Below are 20436 nucleotides of genomic sequence, written 5' to 3' on the forward strand. Positions count from 1 at the left end.
CCCGTAATATCTTCTCCAAGCCTCTTTGACGCTATGGTAAAACCCGAGTCTCCACTATGCATTGCTGGCACTGATTCTAGACTTATTGAATTGCCAAAAGTCGAGTCTTGTAGTATTTATGAAAGATTAATACTTGAAAGTTGTGCTTCATTCTTGAGATTATCCTCATGGCAACCAAGAACAGTATAAAGAGCAACTACAGCACACACTCCAGTCTCCGCAATAAACATCTCAATGCCATCCCTCGGTACGCTAAGACCCAAACAGACTGACTTTGCGGTAATGGCACCGACTTAACTTTGCGCGTAACGTCATTATGCTCGAGGTTAGATGTTGAGGAGATCAATTGTATTTCTCATCAAGTCCAGTATTGAGATAACTCCAACAAAGCATAAGTGTGCATAAGATGGCCAAGGACGTCTCAATGTGGAATGTACAGGAATTATCCCAATAGCTGAATAATCAAGTCAAGATTTGAAAACCGCATGCCAACAATGTCGGCTTCGAATATTACTGTGTATTTTCTCGGTGCCTCAAGAGCCATTCGGGCAACTTGGTTGCTTGAGGAGCTTGGTCTTCCTTACAACCTAGTGTCCGAGGATCGTGCAGCAAATAGGCTCGCATCGCCCGAGGTTCAAGCAAAGATCCCGGCTCCTTTGAAGAAGTCACCAACCATCAAAGACGGCGATACAGTTGTACAGGAAAGCGGAGCAATCATGGAGTACGGCAGACTCTTTTTTCTTCTTCCCCCTGTATTTGCAGCACCTAAGCTGATTTCGATTGTATTAGCTACATACTAGACAAGTATGACACCAAGAGCCAGCTGCAGTCGAGATCCTGATGTGCGGGCCAAGACTCGTGAATGGGTCCACGCGGCCGAGGGCGTCTTCATGCTGCACGGTCTCGCGGTGCTATACGCACGCTGGACCATCCCCGAGAATGCAAAGTCGGCGGCTCTGCCCGAGATGGAGAAAAAACTCGCCGTCAATGTCCACAAGGATCTGGACTGGGTCGAAGAGCATGTCAGGAAGCAGGGCACAAAGTTCCTCATGGGGGATGCCGTGTCTGTGGCAGACATTATGATGCAATTTAGTATTGAACTAATCTATGTCAGCAAATTGGGAGTCAGTGCCGAGGAGGTCGGCGAGACGGGTGGTGATGGACGCTGGCCTCTGACCAAGCAGTGGCTGGGTCGTTGCATGAGTACGCCTTCTTTCACGAAAGCCGTGAAAAAGTCGGGCTATAGTTTGGAATCGTTTAGAAATTAGAGAGATAAACGAGTTTGTTAATGGAAACGATTGCTTGTCAGAGAGCGCTCCAATAGACGCCCTCACCAAAATCGATATCGCAATTCTCCATCTTGACACCTAGTTGCCATCTTCCTAGATTAGGCCAAAAGTTCTCATTCTGCCCATTAAGTGCTCCTTGCTCATCCCTCTGACTCAGATCGATCCATGCCAGACTTGTATTGTTCGAAGCTTGACCTGGGAGTATCTTACACCCTGTGTTATTTGGAATTAGCACGATGCTTTTAGAGAAACCCCTAGTAAAAAAATATCCTTACACTTGTCAGTTCCCGGCAATTCACCCTGGCTACCATTGCCCTCGGGCAAGGGGGGTTGCACCAAGGAAATATCAAGACCTGCATATCCAAGCCAACTCGCCGAAAACGGGAATGGTGGAGCCCAGCGGAGTGGCTGCACAATGGCCTGGAAGAAGGGAACATTGCTCGCTTGTACTTCTGACGCGCCGTCGCATGTGTCGTGGGGATACACCCGTATCTTGGTAGAGCCGTCTGGCAAGTCTTGAAAGTCGAAACGTGCCAAGTGCTTCGGTATGTTCCAATCTGAATTACTATTTAGCTAGAGTCACTCGCATCGGAGGTTGAGAGGCAGTGTCTACTTTTACGCCCATTCCAGCACGTTTTATTTTGCGACACGTAAATTCTCGTGACTCTGGCATTCTTCTTTGTCTTTACTTTTCCATTTTCCTCGACACGGTAGTCAAAGAAGCCTGGGATAATAATCATTTCATCGTATGGCCCAACAGGGCTTTCTGTGTAGCGAATCACTTGGAGCTGGCTGGTTCCGCCATGGTGCTGGCCACTGATCTTGGGATCAGCGTAGGCGGAGGCGGCTTCCAGAGGTGAATAGGCAAAATCTGGTAGCTGTCCAGCTTTACACCAAAAAGTCACCGTGTAAACTGTCCCCTTTAGTTTCCATGGTGCCGGGACGGGTACGATTGGCGCGCCCGACATAATTTGGAAGTAGCCCAAGTCGAATTAAACAGTCCCAGTTGGCGTCAACGGCAATATATGCTGGTCATATATCGGATTGTGGAATCTAACGATTAGTTAGAGGCTGTTGAGATTGATTCGAGCGATGATTGGTCTCAAGACATGCAGCTCATGAAGCATCTGGATCGTCTAAAGAGAGAGAGCGACAATCTATGCGGGTCATCTCCTGCCCGTCTTATGGAAAGTATTATTCGTCTGGAGCGGGGAACCCGGCCTCGGTTCGGCAAGCAACAACCGTATATCACAAGCGTCGGTACCGAGTAAAACCTCGCTGAAATTGTTGTCTCCGAGTATCAATTGGGCGCTCGACGAATGAGGATAATGTGAGCCGTATTTCAACTTGGTAATTCTCATGATTGAAATTCGTGAGGGTCTTTCTTGACCCTTTCTGGTCTGGCGCAAATGGCTGAATGTGAAACTGGCTTCTGAAGCAACCATGACGCCTCTTTGATTGATCCTCAATTGACATGCATCCATTTTGAGGACTTGAATGTAAGCCACGATAAATCCCATTCGACATGGAATGACGTGTCCCCCAAATCGAGGATGGTGAAGATACGAATCGAGAACCGCTACACCAATTAAATAGCAGGATCGGCACCAGGCAGAAATAATGAATCAATACTCCGGCAGGCAATGTTTCGCAAGTGTTGCCGATGAATGCATTTTCATAATAGCATATTTACATTGCCCTTTGATTTTGAAATAGAAGAGCCAATCAGCTCTAATGATTGTGAATCTTCAGGAAAATGGGATGGATGCACTGCAAAGGCAGGGGAACTATTGAATCCTTCGCAGTCCATACTGCCCATTATCAGTCAACTGCTGCTGCCCCCACTTTCACAGGTAAGTTGCGACGACTCAACAACTCTGATTGTTACTAGTAGAGAAGAAATTCTTGGGTCAAGAGAAGGACGACGAGAGATGTTTGATGCCGGGGAATTTATTTCATGCGCCACGCATCCTTCGTATATTTCCCGTACATCTCACTGACCTGCATAGTCCATGTAAATGGCATTTGACCATGTGCCAAGTCATGACCACGGGCTGCATGTCAGCGACGTCTTGTTGGAAGGCGGCCAATTGCGGCCGTAGAACTGCTCACGGCCCAATATCCTTACGTATCCTTTAGCGCCAAGACCAAGGCTGCGCCTCTAAAGTCCCTAAATTACTAGGGTCAATTCGTTAGCAGCGATTACCCAAAAGCCCCCATGGGTCTTTCTGCTGCCTGCATCATTTTGAGGCAATCGTGCTTCAACTTCACGAAAAATCTCCAACCCGTTGCGCCAAATGTCGTCTGCAGAACCCGCGCAGGAGCGGAAGGGCCCCGTGAAACCTCAGCGGGTCCTCGCCTGCGTCCTGTGCCAGCAGAGAAAAGTGAAATGCGATCGAAGATTCCCCTGTGCCAATTGCAACAAGGCCGGCGCCCAATGTGTGCCTGCGGTCGCTGTCGGCCCGCGCCGCCGCCGAAGGTTTCCTGAGCGAGAACTGCTGAGTCGCCTTCGGCACTATGAAGACCTGCTGAGCAAGAACCGCATCAAGTTCGACCCAATGCATCCAGATGAGGCAGATCATGCATCGGTTGATGCCGATGACAAGAACTCTGACCACCGGGATGACTCAAAATCAGAATCGGAGCCGACTTCTTCTATTGCGGAGCCCTCCCCCGGAGAGAGAACTCCGACCAAATCTAGACAGTTGTAGGTAGACCATCACATGATGCCCCTCCCATTTTCTTGGAAACAAAATGGCTTATTGTCAATAGCAATATATGGCGTGCTCTAAGTAAAAAGGTATGTTTGCCTTGTACATGATCTACCTTGTTCAATAACTGATAACAATCCTTCCAACTAAAGACATTGGACCCAGAGAAGGGTTCCATCTATGACGACGATGATGATGAAGATGGCGACTCATCCGACGACGCTCGTGATGTCCATGCTGAAGTGATAGCCAAGGCTTGGGATCGCACCTTTGAAGGTCGGGGCAATGACCACCTGCTTTTTGGCTCGCCCGAGTCAAACGTGGATCTCTCGACGCTGCATCCTCAACAGGCTCAGATCTTTAGGCTCTGGCAAGTATATCTTGAGAACGTCGACCCGCTTCTCAAGGTCACCCATGCGCCGACCCTCCAAGCGCGCCTCATTGATGCTGCGTGCGACACACCAAACATAAGTCCTCCTTTAGAGGCACTCATTTTCAGCATCTATGCTCTCTCCGTCATGAGTCTTGATGACGAGAAATGTCTCGAGCTATTTGGTCTTGCCAAGACGGATCTTCTGAGCACATACAGATTTGGATGCCGACAGGCATTGCAAAACTGCAATGTTTTACGATCCAGCGATCGTGATGCCTTGACAGCCTTGTTGCTTTACCTAGTAAGAAGATGCCTCAACTCGACAGAACGTAACTGTTCCACTGACCCGACTGTAGCTTGCTGTGCGGTCCGAGACGGATCCTCGGTCACTTTCATCCATGCTCGGTATGGCTGTCCGGGTTGCCAAACGGATTGGCATTCACAACAAAACGACATATGAGCGCTCAGACCCCCTCGAAGCCGAGATCTCCCGGAGACTCTGGTGGTCACTAGTTATGTTCGACAACCGCATCTGTGAGATGTTCGACTATCAGAACTCGTCCTTGGTCCCTACGTGGGATTGTGAACTGCCCCTGAATGTCAATGACACCGACATTTGGTTGGAAATGAACAACCCTCCAGCGGCACATCAGCGACCAACAGAAGCGCTCTTTGCTGTCGTTCGCAGCGATCTGGGCGACCTGATCCGACACAGCTCTTTCCACATCGACTATATCAATCCTCGACTGAAGGCTCTGGCCAATTACGGCAGGTTTGGCTCCATTCCCGACGCGGATAAGCTCGCAGCCCTGGAGAAGATCATTGAGGACAAGTACCTCGCATTCTGCAACCAAGAAAATCCTATTCAATTCTTGACCTTGTGGTTCACGAGAGGCTCATTTTCAAAGTCACATCTGCTGGAGTACTACTCTAGAAATACAAAAACGGAAGGGCAGCAGGCCGAATCGCGGCGCAATACCATGATTTTCCACGCCATACGGATGCTCGAGTGTGATACCAAACTCATCAATTCGCCACTAACCAGAAAGTATTGGTGGTTTGTCGAGTTCAATTTTCCATTCCCGGCTTACATGCACCTCCTTCAAGAGTTGAAACAACATCCTACGGCAGAGCATGTTATGCGATGTTGGGATGTGATGAGCAAGAATTACGAACCTCGTTCTGCTAATTTCAGAAATGGCAAGAGTCCTAGTAAGTAGAGCCCGATAACCCGTGTCTGCATTTTTGCTAACGCCAGAGGCTCTCAGTGAAAGTCATCTTCTCCCGAATGATTCTTCAAGCCTGGAGAGCTCGCGAGATGGCTATTGGGTCGGGGGCCGACCTGGGGCCTGTCCCCGGAATGGTGGCAGAGGTGAAGCGGGTAATGGACACAGAACTAATATTCCCACAACAGCAAAAGTCGGAAATCGTCAAAGCGACCATGGATCTCAACCTCAGTGGGCTTGAAATGCCACTGTCTGACCCTCTAGGCCTGGAGCCATTGCAGGGACCAGTGATCCCCAATTTTGGGACCAACTTGCCATGGAGCTACGACGGCATCTCGCGACAAGGCGTTGTAGACGTAGGCATGGACCAACTGGATTGGACTACCATGGACTGGAATTCCATGTATCCAGGTCATGGCATTTAATCAATAACCATACGGGGTCTCGTGGTAGATGGAGGCCGTCAATCTCTACTCTGAACACTTGATAGATTAGTCTCCACACATACATAATTTAGATATTAATTCATCATGTATTAAACCTAGTATCACTGTGATTATCGTTTGAGCAGAGAACAGTCCACAAGCGTCCCAATCTCTGACATGCCACCCAGAAGACAAAGAAGCTACCCCAGTACATATTCTCCGAGACCAGTGTAAAAGTCTCACGGCTCACAAGAAAACGGCCTGCAATACTGTGTTAGCAATTTTCTTTTCAATTACCAGATCTTGATACATGGCGTATTGTAAGCATTCGGCTGAAGACTCTTTCGACTGGTACCATGTAGAGCATTATATACTCGTGATGAAGCTAAAAACAAGGTAAAGAGTGACATGAAATCGCTTACCACGCCCATGACGCCCGCGATGGCAGCGGCACCAATGACAAAGGCTGGGTCCTTTGACGCAGCATTGCCGCCAGAAGTTCCCGTGACACCAGCTGGGGTCCCGGTCTGGGTACCAGCACCGGCGGTTGTTCCAGAGGTGCCCGTTCCGCTAGACTGGCTTCCGCCTCCTCCTACTCCTCCTACACCTCCTCCTCCGCCGGAGGTGGTGGTCGTGGCATTGCTGCTGCCGCTGCCGGCGCTGCTGCTGCTACTACTATTACTAGCATTGCAGCCGCTGGCATAGGCACTAAGCTCCGAAGTGACCGAGGCCAGACTCGAAACGGCCGTATCGTTTGGACACGACGAGACGAGCGAGTCGATGCGCGAGCCCTCGGCGCTGAGCCACGAGGTCACGGAGCTCTCGTAGTCGGAGATCTCCGACTGCTGCGACGACGGCAGCGCGTTGATGGCCTCGCAGAGCTGCGTCGGGTTGACGCCGCCGCTGCCGCCGTTGGTGCCCGTGGCCAGCGCCGACTCGACGTAGCTGATGGCGTCGCCGGTGCCCCGGGGAAACGCGCTGAGCACAGAGGATATGCCCGCCGTGCAGTCTGCCGATTGTTGGCGGGCGGCTAGGACGCGTCCTGGCTGTGCGTCTGCCGCGTTATTGGATCCCATGACGTGGGTAGTGTAGAGCAGGCCCGTGAGGACGGCTGATACGGTCTGGTGATACATGCTGATTGCTAAGAGTCTGGTTTGACTGAATACGTGATACTTGATTGTATATAGTAGGTGACTTTACGATGAGCAATAGGCGTCCGAAGCAGCCATGAAAATGAGAGCTGTCGAAAGAACGGGACACCACGGAAATCATATTTATACCTAGTCAACACGATGACAATATAACGATGTCATAGTTGTGAAAATCACGATTTTACTGTCGCTAGCAATTTAGATGAAGCTTATGTTGAACAAGCCTGGCTATTCTATGGCAATGTGCCAATAACTCTAAGTAGTATGCATATAGCACGAGCTTAAAACCCAGTAAACCATGAGACTCGTCTGGCATAATTTAATTCAAGATTTCTCCCCCATTGACTTCAAGTCCGTCCATGTGTTGAAGTATGTGGCGCCCTCGACACATTAGGAGCCAAGAGAATTTATCGGCAATTTTTAGTGAGATGAGGGGGAAAGAACGTTTCTTTAATCGACGGACCCTCTAGGACCTGTGTTTTTGACATGTGTAATTGTTTGCGGGGGAATCAATGCCACGTGCTCAATGCTGTCACGTTCTTCAATCTCTTGGGCAGGACATGGTTCAGCACGTAGAGAAAGAAAGTCATACCCGGCGAGGGGTAATCTCATAGATCTTGTATCTAAATCTGTATATTCCACGGCCAATGAAACTAACCATGTCTATGCGTCGTCAAATCTTATGCGAGTGCTCAGACTGTCGAGAGTAACACAATGATCCAAAATCCCCATTACGTATCTCCTTCACCATGACAACAGAAGTAGAATATACCAATCAGGGTTGAAACACAAATCTCTCTCGCAGAGTCTTACCATATCTATAGAAAAGCCATGGTATAGGCACAAACAGCAGACCCAAGAAGCCGAGGAGACTATTTCCCCAGCCAAGTCCTAGGGAAGAGTACAGCGGCGGGCCGGCCAGCGTCAGAAACGCCCCCGACAGCGTGCGGACGACGAGGTTGGCCGCCAGCGCCGAGGCCGCAGCTTGCGGGCCAAATGCATCGACGAGGTAGAGCTGCGACGGCATGATGACGAACAGGGCACCAATGGCGATGAGCGACGTGCCAATGATGGGGGCGATCCAGTGGACGTGGTAATACGCGGTCCAGCCGTACCAGAAGAAGCCGGCCGAGACAATGGGCGATACCCACATCATGGTCGGAAGACGCATCTCGGGTGTGCCCTCGCCCTCGCCTTTGAGCTTGTTGTATATCCTGTCATTAGTGGCGCCAAAACCAATGATGCCAATACAGAACCCTTGAAAAAGAGGATTAGCCAGCTAGTATGGGCGAAGAAATGAACCAGATTGCGACTCTTACCTATGCCAAGACCAAGGTATGCCAATCCAGAGAGCTCTACACTAAAGCCATATTGGGTCTCAAATACCGAAGGAAACGTCGTAAACAAGAGGTAGATGAGACTAAAGACAAACGCGGAAAAGAGTGAAAGTAGAGTGACAATGGGGGAGAAAAGAAGCAGACGGGTAGGTCGGAGGATGGCTCGTATGATAATTTGACGAGCTGCTTGTTGAGTGTCGCCCTCTACAACCAGGTACTTTTCTCCCTTTTCGCGATTGATCTTGGCCGCTTTGCGTTGAAGAAGAATCGCAGCATTGGTTTCGCGCATGACTATAAACGATAAAACAAAGACAACCCCTGCCTGGGAATATTGTCAGTGAGAGCTCCATGATGGATGCTAGGATATAATACCAGGATGGCAATGATCCAAAATGACCAGCGCCATGAAAGGCGTTGTGCGACAAAGCCACCTATGATGGGACCAACGACCTGAATTCCCTGGTCAGTACTTTGATCTTCAGCCGAACCTCACACTGCAACATACCGGACCTAGCAGCGGGCCCATGGCCCAAACGGACATTGCCTTTCCTCTCTTCTCTGGCGTGGTAACATCTGCAATGACGGCACCGCCAATAGTCATTGGCGCTGAGCAGGCAGATCCGGCAATGAAGCGAAAGACGAAGAACATTGCCGTGTTGGTGCTAGCAGCGCAGCCGATCGTAAAGGCAATGAAAACAACATTGCAAATGTGGACTATGGGCAGCCGTCCCTAGGTGAGGAATCAGTCGCTAGCTTTGTAAAAGCTTTCCAAAATACACCCTAAAGAGCACTCACATATACTTCCGAGAGCGGACTGATCACGAGCGGTCCTATTCCGTAGCCAACCAAGTAAATGCTGACAGTGAATGCTGCTAGAACCGAACTCGTAATGCCAAAATCTTGCACAAGTTCTCCAGCACCGGGCGCAAACATGGTAGAGGCAAGATTTCTGCAAAGGGGGGTTTGACATCAGCTTGCATCCCATCTCTGTCCGTCCCGGCCCAATTCCTTCCGAGACAAGAGGAAATGGAAACCTTGAGCTTACCCGTACAAAGTAAACAAACTGATGAAAACAACATGCGAATTCCGTTTCAGAGATGGCCAGTTTCGAGGATTTTGAGGATCGTCTGGCCCATCCCAGTCGACTATATTGCTGCCCTGAGTTTTCTCTGCCATCTTGACGCCCATCTCTGGACCAGACTCGGCATCATCCGGGAGACCCATGTTGCAGAATATCGAGCTTGGCGGGGTGCTGACAGGCGGGAAAAGTTCCAGATATTCTGAAAAACAGGGGTTTGTCCTGTTGTTTTCACAACAAGATTCAGTAGAAATATAACATAGACGAGAAGTACGACGAGTTTGCTCGAGAGGAAAAAAGATTCAAAAAGTACGGAAAACGTGCAGCTTAAAAGCACTTACAAGTTTTTGAGACATTGGACATTCATTATGCATCCATTGTTTGGTAAGGTGCAAGACGCTCACTATGGTATTGTCATTGAAATGAGCCCCGGAGGAACAGCTACAAATCATATCACTAGCGATTGGCAAGTCAACCATGGCTCTTGTGTTGTGCAGCCTAATTGTTACTTTTACGAGGCACATGATGGCAACCTGCAGACATGGGGGTGGTTAGATTTCAAGGTCATAGTAGGCGAACAATCTGTTAGGAGTAGCTCTGGTAAGATCGGACACCATGATTGAGATCACCAAGCTGTCCTTTGTGTCGCGCGACGGAAGATGACTGTCCGAAACCGGATGGTCGGACGGTCGGATATAATCCGCGACATCTAGTGCTGACGTGCCTACAGGGAGGTGTCTTTCATTTATATGGAAGAATCGCCGGATGGTCGATGTACCACCTGGACGGTAAAACTCTACAATCTTCGTTTGTGAGTAGTACTCGAGTAAACGAGGTCAATACTTTGAACGTTGGTCCCTCTTCACCCCAATGTCCGATGATAATAGTGGCCGTACCCGCCCTCGACCACCCCCAAATCGGCGGCGAGACAAGCCTCAGCTAAGTTGTAATTTTTGTCGTCGTGGAAAGTACGATAGCCAAAACAAACATCGAACCATACAGAATATAGTACTGACAATGTTAGACTGAAATGTGATCGTGTCCAGCCTTGCAAGAATTGTTCGCGACGGGGATTGGAAGCACAATGTGTCTTTGCGACCGCTTCCCCAACAACCGCCGGGGTCCAGAAGCGCCGGAGCGCTGGGCTCGGTTCCAGCGATGTCCAACAAAGGCTTCGCCACCTAGAAGAGCAGGTCGGCTCGATAGTGAGTGATCGCACATTGTCATCGTCCTCGCAAAGAGAGACGCCCGACATGTCCGCTCTCCCGACGCCCGTAGACTCTGGAGCGAGCAACGGTGCAGTTAGCCCATCAACAGCGTCTGCTGCCGAGCCACAGTACCCCGACTGTTCAAATTGGTCATCCATCCTCCGTGATCTGCGCAAAGTCAACGCGCCTCTGGATTGTGCCCACAAGGCCGGAATTCCTGTACCGGGCGAAAACAAGGCTGGACCCCGGCTCCTGTACGGCTGCAGACCTGCGGCGTCCATGGATGAGCTGCTTCACGCACTCCCGCCGCGGCATCTGACCAATCGGATGGTGTCATATTACTTTAATGGACTGGACCTGTCCTCAGGTACGTGGACCACACATCTACACATTATGCTTGCTGACTAAATGTATGATTAGCCATCATCCATGGACCGGAATTTTTGAAAGAGGTATATTGCCGCCTGTGGATATAGAATTGATCTTTTTTGACTGATGAATGTTCCTAGTATGATAATTTTTGGAAGTCGCCAGAGAATATTGCACCGCTATGGCTGGCATTATTATGTAAGTTCTGACCAGGTATTCTGCCGAAATTTCTTGATTCTTGCCCTCATTCTTGCTCAAGTATTATATATCCAACTTCAATCACGAATTGCTGACTTGATGTCAAGACGGGATGCTTTGTACAGCAATTCAGTTTCAAAAAGCCAACCCAGAAAGTTCAGTGCTTCCCGGCGAAGATCTGGACATGTCACTCAACATTTACCGAGATAAGCTCTGTCAGTGCCTCATGTTTGGCAAATACACCCAGGGCGGACCATATGCCATTCCAGCGCTCATCCATTACATCGTGATTGAACTTTTCGACAAGAAAGACGCCGATGACGGCACGTGGCTAGTAATGGGCCTGGTTGTCAACATTGCGCGCCGAATGAGATATCACCGAGACCCAGACCTGATCGGAAATCTCTCTCCGTACGAGTCGGAAATGCGGCGTCGTTTGTGGCGGTCCCTACTCGTCATTGACAGCGCACTGTCGGAATCCGTCGGCGCAGAACGACTTATCCGAGAGTTTGACGCTGTGCGCGAGCCCCGGAATCTGCTCGACACCGACTTTGATGCCAGCACGACGGTGCTGCCGCCTCCGCGACCTGACACGGAACCTACACCGATGCTCTATTGTGTGGCCAAGGGCAAGTCCCTCACGGTCTTTGGCATGGTGACGGATCTAGTGAGCAAGCAACCATGTGACTATGCCAATGTCTTGAAATACGACTCGATGATCAGCGAATCACTGGCGAAAATGCCAAGCTGCTACAAGTGGCGGCCCTTGGAGCAGTCCATTACAGACTCACCCCAGGTCATTTGCCGGAGAATGTACCTCGAGATTGTCTATCTCAAGGCTCGTATCGTATTGCACCTAAAGTTTACCATGCCTCAAAAGGATCAAGATCGATACGCCTTCTCGCGCAAGACATTGTTTGAATCTGTCTGTAAACTTCTCGAGTTTCATCACATCTGCGACGAGGAAACGCAACCGTCTGGGCAGCTCTACGCTGCGAGGTGGAGATACTTGACCGCGGTTCATCAGAATTTCCTGCTTGCGAGCATTGCCGCCTGTTTCTATCTCGAACACAACAAGGCGACCATGGATAAGGACGACTTGGAACTGTTCAAGAGACTTTGTCGAAGGTCACAGGGAATCGTAAGCATCTGAAAGCGACGCGCAAATAGAGAGCCTGACTGACATCTCTTGTTATAGTGGATTCGTACGAGTAGATCCTCGACGGAAGCGGCCAAAGCTTCCGAGGCTTTGAGAGTCTCTCTAGATGAGACGGACGAGACAAACACGAACCTTGAGAGCTCGACGCAGCCGGAGCTCCCCATGCCACTGGATACACCAACCGATATTTGGGACTATCAATGCCTACCCAGTAAGTCGTCTCTTGATCTTCTTCACCGAATCTTCCGCGCAATACTTAATCTACTAACACTGGCAACAGGCTACTTTGGATCATTCGACCTGCCATTTTCTTATTCCAACCTGTTTGACGGCCTTGCCGTGCCCCCAGTAGGACCCGAGCCCGCAGACAACCTACTCGTGATGCCATTGGCTGGACAAGCGGAGATATTCACAGCGCCAACGAATTGGAGTTCAGTAGACCATCGATGTGCCCAATGACAATTAGATATGTGGTCATGAGACAGTTTCTTATATTGAAAGGAAGATTTTAATTTGTCAGTCAGTGACTGATGACAGTTCTACAAAGAGGGTATCAATGGAATCAACTCCGCTATCTCGTTCCCGAACCGACTCCCAATATTTCGTGCCTGTTTATATCCTACAATGGTCTTCCATAAAGACCAGCATTGGGTATCATTCAATAAAACAACATTTTATGCCGTGACTTCCTTGTAACTTGGTGGTGCATCATCACCACGAATTGTACGTTCAAAAATCCCTTTCCTGGCTTGTTGCAGGTCTGCTCGCGCCGTCTTGAGAGCCTCGTTCTTAGCATCCTGGTCCCGACTCAGCTCCTGGTGCTTTGATGTGGCGCCCTGCAGCTGTACGCGCAGCACCTCGATGCACCGCTGCAGCTCCGCGCGGGAGTCCTTGATCTTGTCGTGGAACGCCATGTCGGTGAAAATGTTGTCAAAGAAGACGTCGCTCATCAGGTTTCCCTGCGCAATCTTGAGGGGCGGCAGGTCCTGGATCAGCGGGTCCGACCGCTGGGCGTTGCGGAAATGCCAAAAGGCGTCTTGGACCTGCATCTCGGCCTGGGACAGGGCGTTGCGCTCCATCATGTCGGTAAAGGTGCCGCCGCCAAACATGTCCATGCGGGAGTGGTCGAGGGCCTCCTCGACGCTGCCGACGGCGCCGTCCAGGCGCCGCGCCGCCTCGCGCAGGCCGTCGACGGCCTGGCCCTGCGTCCGGGCCCGGTTCCGCGCCTCCTCGTAGGCCTGCCAGGCCGTGGTGCACTTGTGCTCCTTTTGGTCCTCGTCGGGGAACTCTGGCGTCGGCCCGTTGAAGATGGACTCGTACATGCCGTCGAGATCCCGCTGGGCCTGCTCGCGGCGCTCGACCTCGGCGGCGAGGCCGTCCCGGACCCGCAGCGCGTCGTCGCGCAGGGCCTCCACGGCCTTGAGCTGCTCCTTGGCCTTGTGCTCCTCCTGCAGGGCGTCAAAGTAGTCGCGCTCCTCCTTGGCGGCGCGGGCGGCAAACTTTTCCTTTTTGCCGCCCACCTTGTAGGCGAAGCGGCGCATGACCGAGTCGCGGTAGTTGGCATGCTCGGACAGCTCCTTCTGGCGCTTGTGCTCGAGATTCCGGATACTGTTGCCTTGATTGATGAGCTGCTGGTTCAGGTCTGCGAGGTACGTCCTCTGCTGATGCAGGTCAGGAGGTGCATGGTCTGTCTCTGAGAGAATGGCGAGAAGCTCATGATTGCGCGGAGCTGCTGCTTTGATCTGGTCAATGACTGATGTCATGGTGTTACGAGCAAACTGGGTTGTAACTTGGCTCGCAAATTGCTATGTTGCGATGGACACTGTTGTATCAAATGTATACTTTCAAAGATGAGAAAGATTGTGAAATCCCAATCGCGGGCTGGTGCGACGGGGTCTCTTTGTCTTAAATACAAGCAACAACATCATTGCGTGAGACGATGATCGTTTTTACATCTTGGCAAACGTCTACGGCCTCCCAAAAACAGGCGCTACATTTTGCGCTGCGCCGCGCCGTCGCTGTTTTGCCGCTGGAAGGATTCACTGGTGGTTAGTCCAACATGCCCAAAATGACTGTGATTTTATGAACATCGTTGATGCTGCGCCTCGCTTCAGTGGTCTCCAGGGTCTCCCAGTGGTCCTTGGGGGGCTTGGCAAGCGCCAATGACGTTTTTAGTTGCTCGCCCCGAGATCCCTTTATCCCCGAATGTCCGGGTGTGTCCCCACATTGGTAAACTATCACTGGAATCAACCAGAGACTGGACGACTATACGATGCACTGCCCGACCAACATTTTTTTCCATTGTGCGAGGATTGTCCACAAGGATCTCTTGGCCATGATAAGCTTGATAAGAGGAGGCCCAAATGCATGGAACTGTGGGAGGCCTTAGGCGCAAGGCGTAGCGTTGATTGTCATTGTACTTGCTTCCTGTGAGCTTTTGCAATCAAATAGATGGAACAGGATACTAGAGGTCCTTCTTTCAATTATTTCAACAAGTGTCGAGGATCTAGTCTCACGCACGGTTTGCACGCAATGTAATGGCTGAAGATGATGTGTTGGAGACCGTCGCAGCACATGCCTTTTCATGTCGCCGAATCCCAATATTATGTGCCAATTAAGTTTTGCAATTGCACCAAAGATCTTGGAATCAGGGAATAGTAGTGTACTGTAGTTCCATTTATTCGCTTGCTTTTGAATACGTTGTCTCTGTCTGCGTTTGCCGACATAATAGCTTGTTCATATGTCCACTCATCATACTGTATCTCATACCCTATAGTACACTGTGAGGCGGCGCGCTTTGGCTTGTAGGCTTTTGCTTATGCGCCACTTAACATGTCAACGATTGCAACAAATGAAATTGGCGCAGCAAGGCTCTTCTATAACAGTCTTTTTACTTTCTTTTCGCCTTGTTATACGTTGAAACATGATAAAAGAAGGGTAATAAAGACCGGGCAACGGATTTCTCGGGTCCCGAAGGCCGGATTTGGTAACGCTCCAGAATCATAATCCGAATGCTTCATTGCTCGCCATTTCACACTTGTCCGATTACCGAAGTCTGGCGATCATGGTTGAACGTTATGCTCAAATATCTCGAGAAGTTTAATGTTTATAAGTTTGAAGCAGTGCGCGATCTTGTAAGGCCGTTTTGATTTTGTCAGAAAGTGTATCAAATCTTTAAAGTTATCATTTCTATAGGAAAAGCACATTATCTGTAGTCGAGACGCATTCAGAGCCATCTGCAACACTTGAAATCTTCCCTACTCTCATTTATACTATACGACTTCATACTCAATATGCCCGGAGGTGATGGCACGCCATTGCACATGGCCAAATTTATCTTGGCCCAACTGTTCACCAATGCCCCCAAACCTACCACAAGTTTCGCCGGACAAACCATCATAATTACTGGGTCAAACACGGGACTAGGATATGAAGGCGCAAAACATGTTCTCACATTGGGATGCGCCAAGCTCATTATAGCCGTGCGCTCGGTGGAAAAGGGCGAAACCGCCAAGCGCTCTCTTGTGCAAGCCACCCATGTCGACCCCAGCATCATCGAGGTATGGCCAATGGACCTGGCCAGCTACGAAAGCGTCCAAGCCTTTGCAGAGCGAGCGGATCGTGAACTCGAGCGGCTCGACGTGCTCTTGGAAAATGCGGGCGTCGCCTCGGTCGAGTGGAACACGGTCCGAGACAATGAGCGCATGGTGACGGTCAATGTCGTCTCGACCTTTTTGCTCGCCTTTCTCCTGCTGCCCAAGCTCCGGGCCACCGCGGCACGATACAATGTCAAGACCCATCTGACTATTGTCACCAGCGACACGCACTTTTTGATTGATTTCAAAGAGGCGGAAGCGTCCGAGGGCATCTTCAACCGCCTGAACAACAAGGAAAAGTCTGCTGGGGAAGTTGCGGATCGCTACCCGACTACGAAGCTCATGCAGGTCTTTCTCGTCCGCGAGCTGGCCGCTCGGCTGCCGCTGGACTCGAACTCGGTCATCATCAACTGTACCAATCCCGGAATGTGCCACAGCGAGCTGTCACGAGAGATCGACTCGTTGCAAGTCCGCGTCCTCAAGTTCATCCTTGCCAGGACGTCGGAACAAGGCTCGCGAAATCTAGTTGCTGGAGCCTGCGGCGGAGCGGGAACGCATGGCCAATACTTGGATGTGGGCAAGGTGAGGACGCCTGCGACTGTTGTAGTTGGTCCGGGTGGTGAAGAGAGACAGAAGCGTTTGTACGATGAACTCGTCAAGAAGCTGGAAAAGATTGTACCTGGAGTAACCACCAAGTTGTGAATAGCATGGAGCTTGCTACTTTGATTCACCACTTTCGCGTGTGGTTCTGTGTTACTACTGCAGGCCGAGTTCATGAAGGAAATCAAATACCGCAGTTCCAAAGGAAGTTGCTAGATTTTGATGAAACGAGTGACTCCCCTCTTAAAAAGATTTTTAATTCCTGATACCGGTTCTCATCGGCTGCTTGCTGTCTTCTGTGTTGGAACTCGAAAGTTGGCACTGCCCTTGTTCGAACTTTGATTGTTCGGCAGCTTTTACCATTATCAAACGCAGGTCTTCTTGGTGTTCGCTTCGTATGACTATATAACTAGGGCGCTTAATGTAGATCCACACAATGATAAATCTCCCCGACTGTGATATTCCTAAAGCACAGCATGCTGATGAACGCAGAGTATTGGCTATATTAAACTTACAAATCATTGACAAGTATGGTCGCTAAAAAATAAAACGTCTGTACTCGTACAGAACTTGTGCTGGCGGACAAGAACCCGAGAATCAGTATTCCGAGCTATCACGTTTTTCGAGTCGTTTATATGTTTGTTGTCCAGTGCGCTAGCGGACTATTTCTCTCGTCATGATCGTAAAGAGAGGCACTTTTTGAACCTGAAGATAGAAAACTGGCGCTCGAAGGGCGGGGTGATCGTCGTTGCACTTAGGTAATAAATGTACCTATAGGCTCCAGTTATTGAAGCTTCGGACTAGTTTTTCATCGTGTCAAACGTATATGAGACCTGACGAAAGAGCAGAGAAGAAAATGTGATATGAAAAATTGGATGGAATTGGGGCCTCTGGTCATAATGATAGCCCATCTCGGAACAGGTTTGATGAATTAGACGCCAGTGCTAGACTGATGAATGCTTTCCAATTTGTACAAGGAAACGAATGCTTCGGTATCGGAGCACGCCATCAGCCCCCGGTACCCTGTAGCGTCGCGTATCTCCACTAAAATCCATGGTCCCCAGGTGGGTGGGAATTGGAGAGAGGTATTTCCAGCATGTCAGCGACATATGAATGTGAACAGTCGTCTCTGGCTTCAGAACATCATTGAACTTGATTTATCAAGATCAAATCATGTTGTTCACAAGCGCCCTGATTTTGGCTCTTGCAGCGTGCAGAGCCCACGCCAATGGCCAGGCGCCAGTACATGGCACCGAGGACAGCCATATCCCACCACCATTCCCAGACAATGGCCAACAGCAGCCGCTTGTCGGCAGTGATAGCAGTCGTGGCCGTCCAAACATTGTCTTCATCTTGACCGACGACCAGGACCTGCACATGCAGTCACTCGAATATATGCCATTGGTCAAGAAGCATCTCACTGACCAGGGAACCTTTTTCAAGCGACACTTTTGCACAATTGCAATCTGCTGTCCCTCGCGCGTGTCCCTCTGGACCGGTCGAGCTGCACATAATACAAATGTCACTGATGTTAATCCACCTTATGGTAGGATGGCCCTGGATTTCTATTAAACTCAGACAAGGTGCTCATACATAATACAGGCGGGTATCCAAAGTTTTTGAGCCAGGGCTTCAATGAAGCGTACCTACCTATCTGGCTACAAGAAGAGGGCTATAGTACATATTATACTGGCAAGCTGTTTAATGCCCATACCATCTGGAATTACAACTCGCCTCATGTCGCAGGTTGGAATGGCTCTGTGAGTTTCCACTCGAGCATATCATTGCTACACCCAACTGATCAATACCCAAGGACTTTCTCCTTGACCCGTTTACCTATTCTTATTTACGGAGCGTCTACCAGCGGAACAAGGAGGAACCGGTCAGCTATGAGGGTCAACACTCTGTGGATGTGCTGACGGAAAAGGCACTGGGGCTCCTCGACGAAGGTGCATCGTCTGGGCAACCCTTCTTTCTGGGCCTCGCACCCGTTGCTCCCCACAGCAATGTTGATGCATCAGTTCTGGGCACCGGATACGACGTCCGGCCAGATATGGTTGCGCCAAAGTTCACGGCACCTATACCGGCGGACCGCCACAAGCATCTCTTTGAAGACGTCAAAGTCCCCAGGACCGAGAATTTCAACCCAGACGAGCCTTCGGGAGCAAACTGGATGCTCCACCTTCCAAAGCGTAGCCGAGAGGTGGTAGACTATGACGACCACTTTTACCGATCCCGCCTTCGAGCGCTCCAGGGCGTCGACGAGCTCGTGGACCGCGTCGTTGCCAGACTGGAAGAGCTCGGAATATTGGAAAATACTTACATCATCTACACAAGCGACAATGGCTTTCACATTGGCCAACATCGCCTTTCGCCGGGCAAGGAGTGCGGCTTTGAGGAGGACATTAACGTGCCGCTCATTGTGAGGGGTCCCAAGGTTCCCAAGGGCCGCGTGGCGGATATTGTCACTACCCATACCGATCTGGCGCCTACAATCATCGACCTCATTGGCGGCAAGATACCTGAAGCAGCGCACTTTGACGGTGACGCCATTCCCTTGACCGGCAACGGCATTGATGAGGCGGCAAAGTCTCGCCACGAGCATGTCAATGTCGAGTTTTGGGGTCTCGCGCTCGGAGAGGGCAAGACATTCCCGGGCTATGAGTCTCGGTGGGGCAACAATACGTACAAAGCCCTGCGCGTTGTCAGCGACAACTGGAATCTTTACTATTCCGTCTGGTGCACCAACGAGCACGAGCTGTATGACCTCAAGGTATGGTTGAACATGAAACGTTTTTGCTCTGTTGGAAATAGTATGAGGACAAACCCACTAACTCTAGGCCTCTGAAAACTAGACCGATCCTGGCCAGCTGAACAACCTACTAGCTCCCAGGGCCAAGAGTCCAGGCGCGCCGAGGTCGCTCAACGGCTACCCGTTGGACAAGGTGGCAGCGCGACTTGATTCTCTCTTATTCGTGTTAAAGTCGTGCAAGGAGCAGACCTGCATTCGCCCGTGGCACTCGTTACACCCTGCCGGCAATGTGAATAGCCTAGACGATGCGCTCTCGCCCCGGTTTGACGACTTTTATGTTGAGAAACAAGTCAAGATTGAATTCAACCGCTGCGAGTTTGGATATATCCTGGATGCCGAGGGACCGCAGTTTGACACGGACGGACTGGTTTATCGTCATGGTCTTCCGTGGTCGGAGTGGACTTGAGAGTCGTCTGGTATGATATAATCGGGAGTCTGACGAGATTGGGCTATTGTATCAATGTCATGCATGTTTTCTTGCTGACAACTGACGAAAGAGCTGCGGGACCATTTTCAGTGGTTGCCGTTCAATCATACAACATTGATTCATGGTATCCATCCAACCTACAATAGCAATAGTAGCATATATATCGTACCTTGTATCATAAACTTTTGCCCCCCGGTGAGGATGACCCAAGAGACAAAAGTCAAGGCGGAATTAATCAGCCAGATGGCATTCAATAATGAGTCGGCCCTTGAAAAACATTGTGCCTGGCAGCCGGGTTACCGAGAAGTTGGTTAGATAGCGCGATGTCGTGATTCGGGGATTCCATTGCGATTGTTATTACCAGCAATGCCACTGGCCGCAAGCGCCCTGATGATGCCCCACTACACTGCATACCAGCTATCAGCTTGCTCATAATGCAGGCACCTGAAGGCAGGAGCTATTGATTAGACCCCCCTC

General features: G+C 50.3%; 9 protein-coding genes across 9 annotated transcripts; 5 read left to right on the forward strand and 4 right to left on the reverse strand.

Annotated features, from left to right (window-relative positions):
- Window positions 1–494: 494 nt before the first annotated feature.
- PFICI_01072 (uncharacterized protein) lies at window positions 495–1268 on the forward strand (the record flags this gene model as incomplete). Its single annotated transcript, XM_007829653.1, has 2 exons — window positions 495–721; window positions 806–1268. The coding sequence occupies 2 exons, from the start codon at window positions 495–497 to the stop codon at window positions 1266–1268; spliced, it is 690 nt and encodes a 229-aa protein (XP_007827844.1).
- Window positions 1269–1305: 37 nt separating this feature from the next.
- PFICI_01073 (uncharacterized protein) lies at window positions 1306–2257 on the reverse strand (the record flags this gene model as incomplete). The annotated part of the gene is made up of 3 exons (XM_007829654.1): window positions 1306–1502; window positions 1565–1846; window positions 1903–2257. 3 exons carry the CDS (start codon window positions 2255–2257, stop codon window positions 1306–1308), a joined length of 834 nt encoding a protein of 277 aa, XP_007827845.1.
- A 1329-nt stretch (window positions 2258–3586) lies between these two features.
- PFICI_01074 (uncharacterized protein) lies at window positions 3587–6024 on the forward strand (the record flags this gene model as incomplete). Its single annotated transcript, XM_007829655.1, has 5 exons — window positions 3587–3996; window positions 4062–4089; window positions 4153–4674; window positions 4730–5585; window positions 5642–6024. 5 exons carry the CDS (start codon window positions 3587–3589, stop codon window positions 6022–6024), a joined length of 2199 nt encoding a protein of 732 aa, XP_007827846.1.
- Window positions 6025–6270: 246 nt separating this feature from the next.
- On the reverse strand, window positions 6271–7157 carry PFICI_01075 (uncharacterized protein; the record flags this gene model as incomplete). The annotated part of the gene is made up of 2 exons (XM_007829656.1): window positions 6271–6285; window positions 6447–7157. The coding sequence occupies 2 exons, from the start codon at window positions 7155–7157 to the stop codon at window positions 6271–6273; spliced, it is 726 nt and encodes a 241-aa protein (XP_007827847.1).
- A 793-nt stretch (window positions 7158–7950) lies between these two features.
- On the reverse strand, window positions 7951–9736 carry PFICI_01076 (uncharacterized protein; the record flags this gene model as incomplete). The annotated part of the gene is made up of 6 exons (XM_007829657.1): window positions 7951–8432; window positions 8495–8834; window positions 8885–8962; window positions 9018–9242; window positions 9308–9461; window positions 9558–9736. 6 exons carry the CDS (start codon window positions 9734–9736, stop codon window positions 7951–7953), a joined length of 1458 nt encoding a protein of 485 aa, XP_007827848.1.
- A 1107-nt stretch (window positions 9737–10843) lies between these two features.
- Window positions 10844–12983, forward strand: PFICI_01077 (uncharacterized protein; the record flags this gene model as incomplete). Its single annotated transcript, XM_007829658.1, has 6 exons — window positions 10844–11165; window positions 11219–11250; window positions 11308–11365; window positions 11473–12506; window positions 12564–12735; window positions 12805–12983. The coding sequence occupies 6 exons, from the start codon at window positions 10844–10846 to the stop codon at window positions 12981–12983; spliced, it is 1797 nt and encodes a 598-aa protein (XP_007827849.1).
- A 215-nt stretch (window positions 12984–13198) lies between these two features.
- Window positions 13199–14287, reverse strand: PFICI_01078 (uncharacterized protein; the record flags this gene model as incomplete). The annotated part of the gene is made up of 1 exon (XM_007829659.1): window positions 13199–14287. One exon carries the CDS (start codon window positions 14285–14287, stop codon window positions 13199–13201), a length of 1089 nt encoding a protein of 362 aa, XP_007827850.1.
- Window positions 14288–15817: 1530 nt separating this feature from the next.
- Window positions 15818–16822, forward strand: PFICI_01079 (uncharacterized protein; the record flags this gene model as incomplete). The annotated part of the gene is made up of 1 exon (XM_007829660.1): window positions 15818–16822. The coding sequence occupies one exon, from the start codon at window positions 15818–15820 to the stop codon at window positions 16820–16822; it is 1005 nt and encodes a 334-aa protein (XP_007827851.1).
- Window positions 16823–17893: 1071 nt separating this feature from the next.
- PFICI_01080 (uncharacterized protein) lies at window positions 17894–19938 on the forward strand (the record flags this gene model as incomplete). Its single annotated transcript, XM_007829661.1, has 4 exons — window positions 17894–18266; window positions 18323–18480; window positions 18534–19493; window positions 19576–19938. The coding sequence occupies 4 exons, from the start codon at window positions 17894–17896 to the stop codon at window positions 19936–19938; spliced, it is 1854 nt and encodes a 617-aa protein (XP_007827852.1).
- Window positions 19939–20436: the final 498 nt, after the last annotated feature.

This window comes from Pestalotiopsis fici, assembly GCF_000516985.1.
Source record: "Pestalotiopsis fici W106-1 unplaced genomic scaffold PFICI_Scf_1, whole genome shotgun sequence".
Lineage (NCBI taxonomy): Eukaryota > Fungi > Ascomycota > Sordariomycetes > Amphisphaeriales > Sporocadaceae > Pestalotiopsis > Pestalotiopsis fici.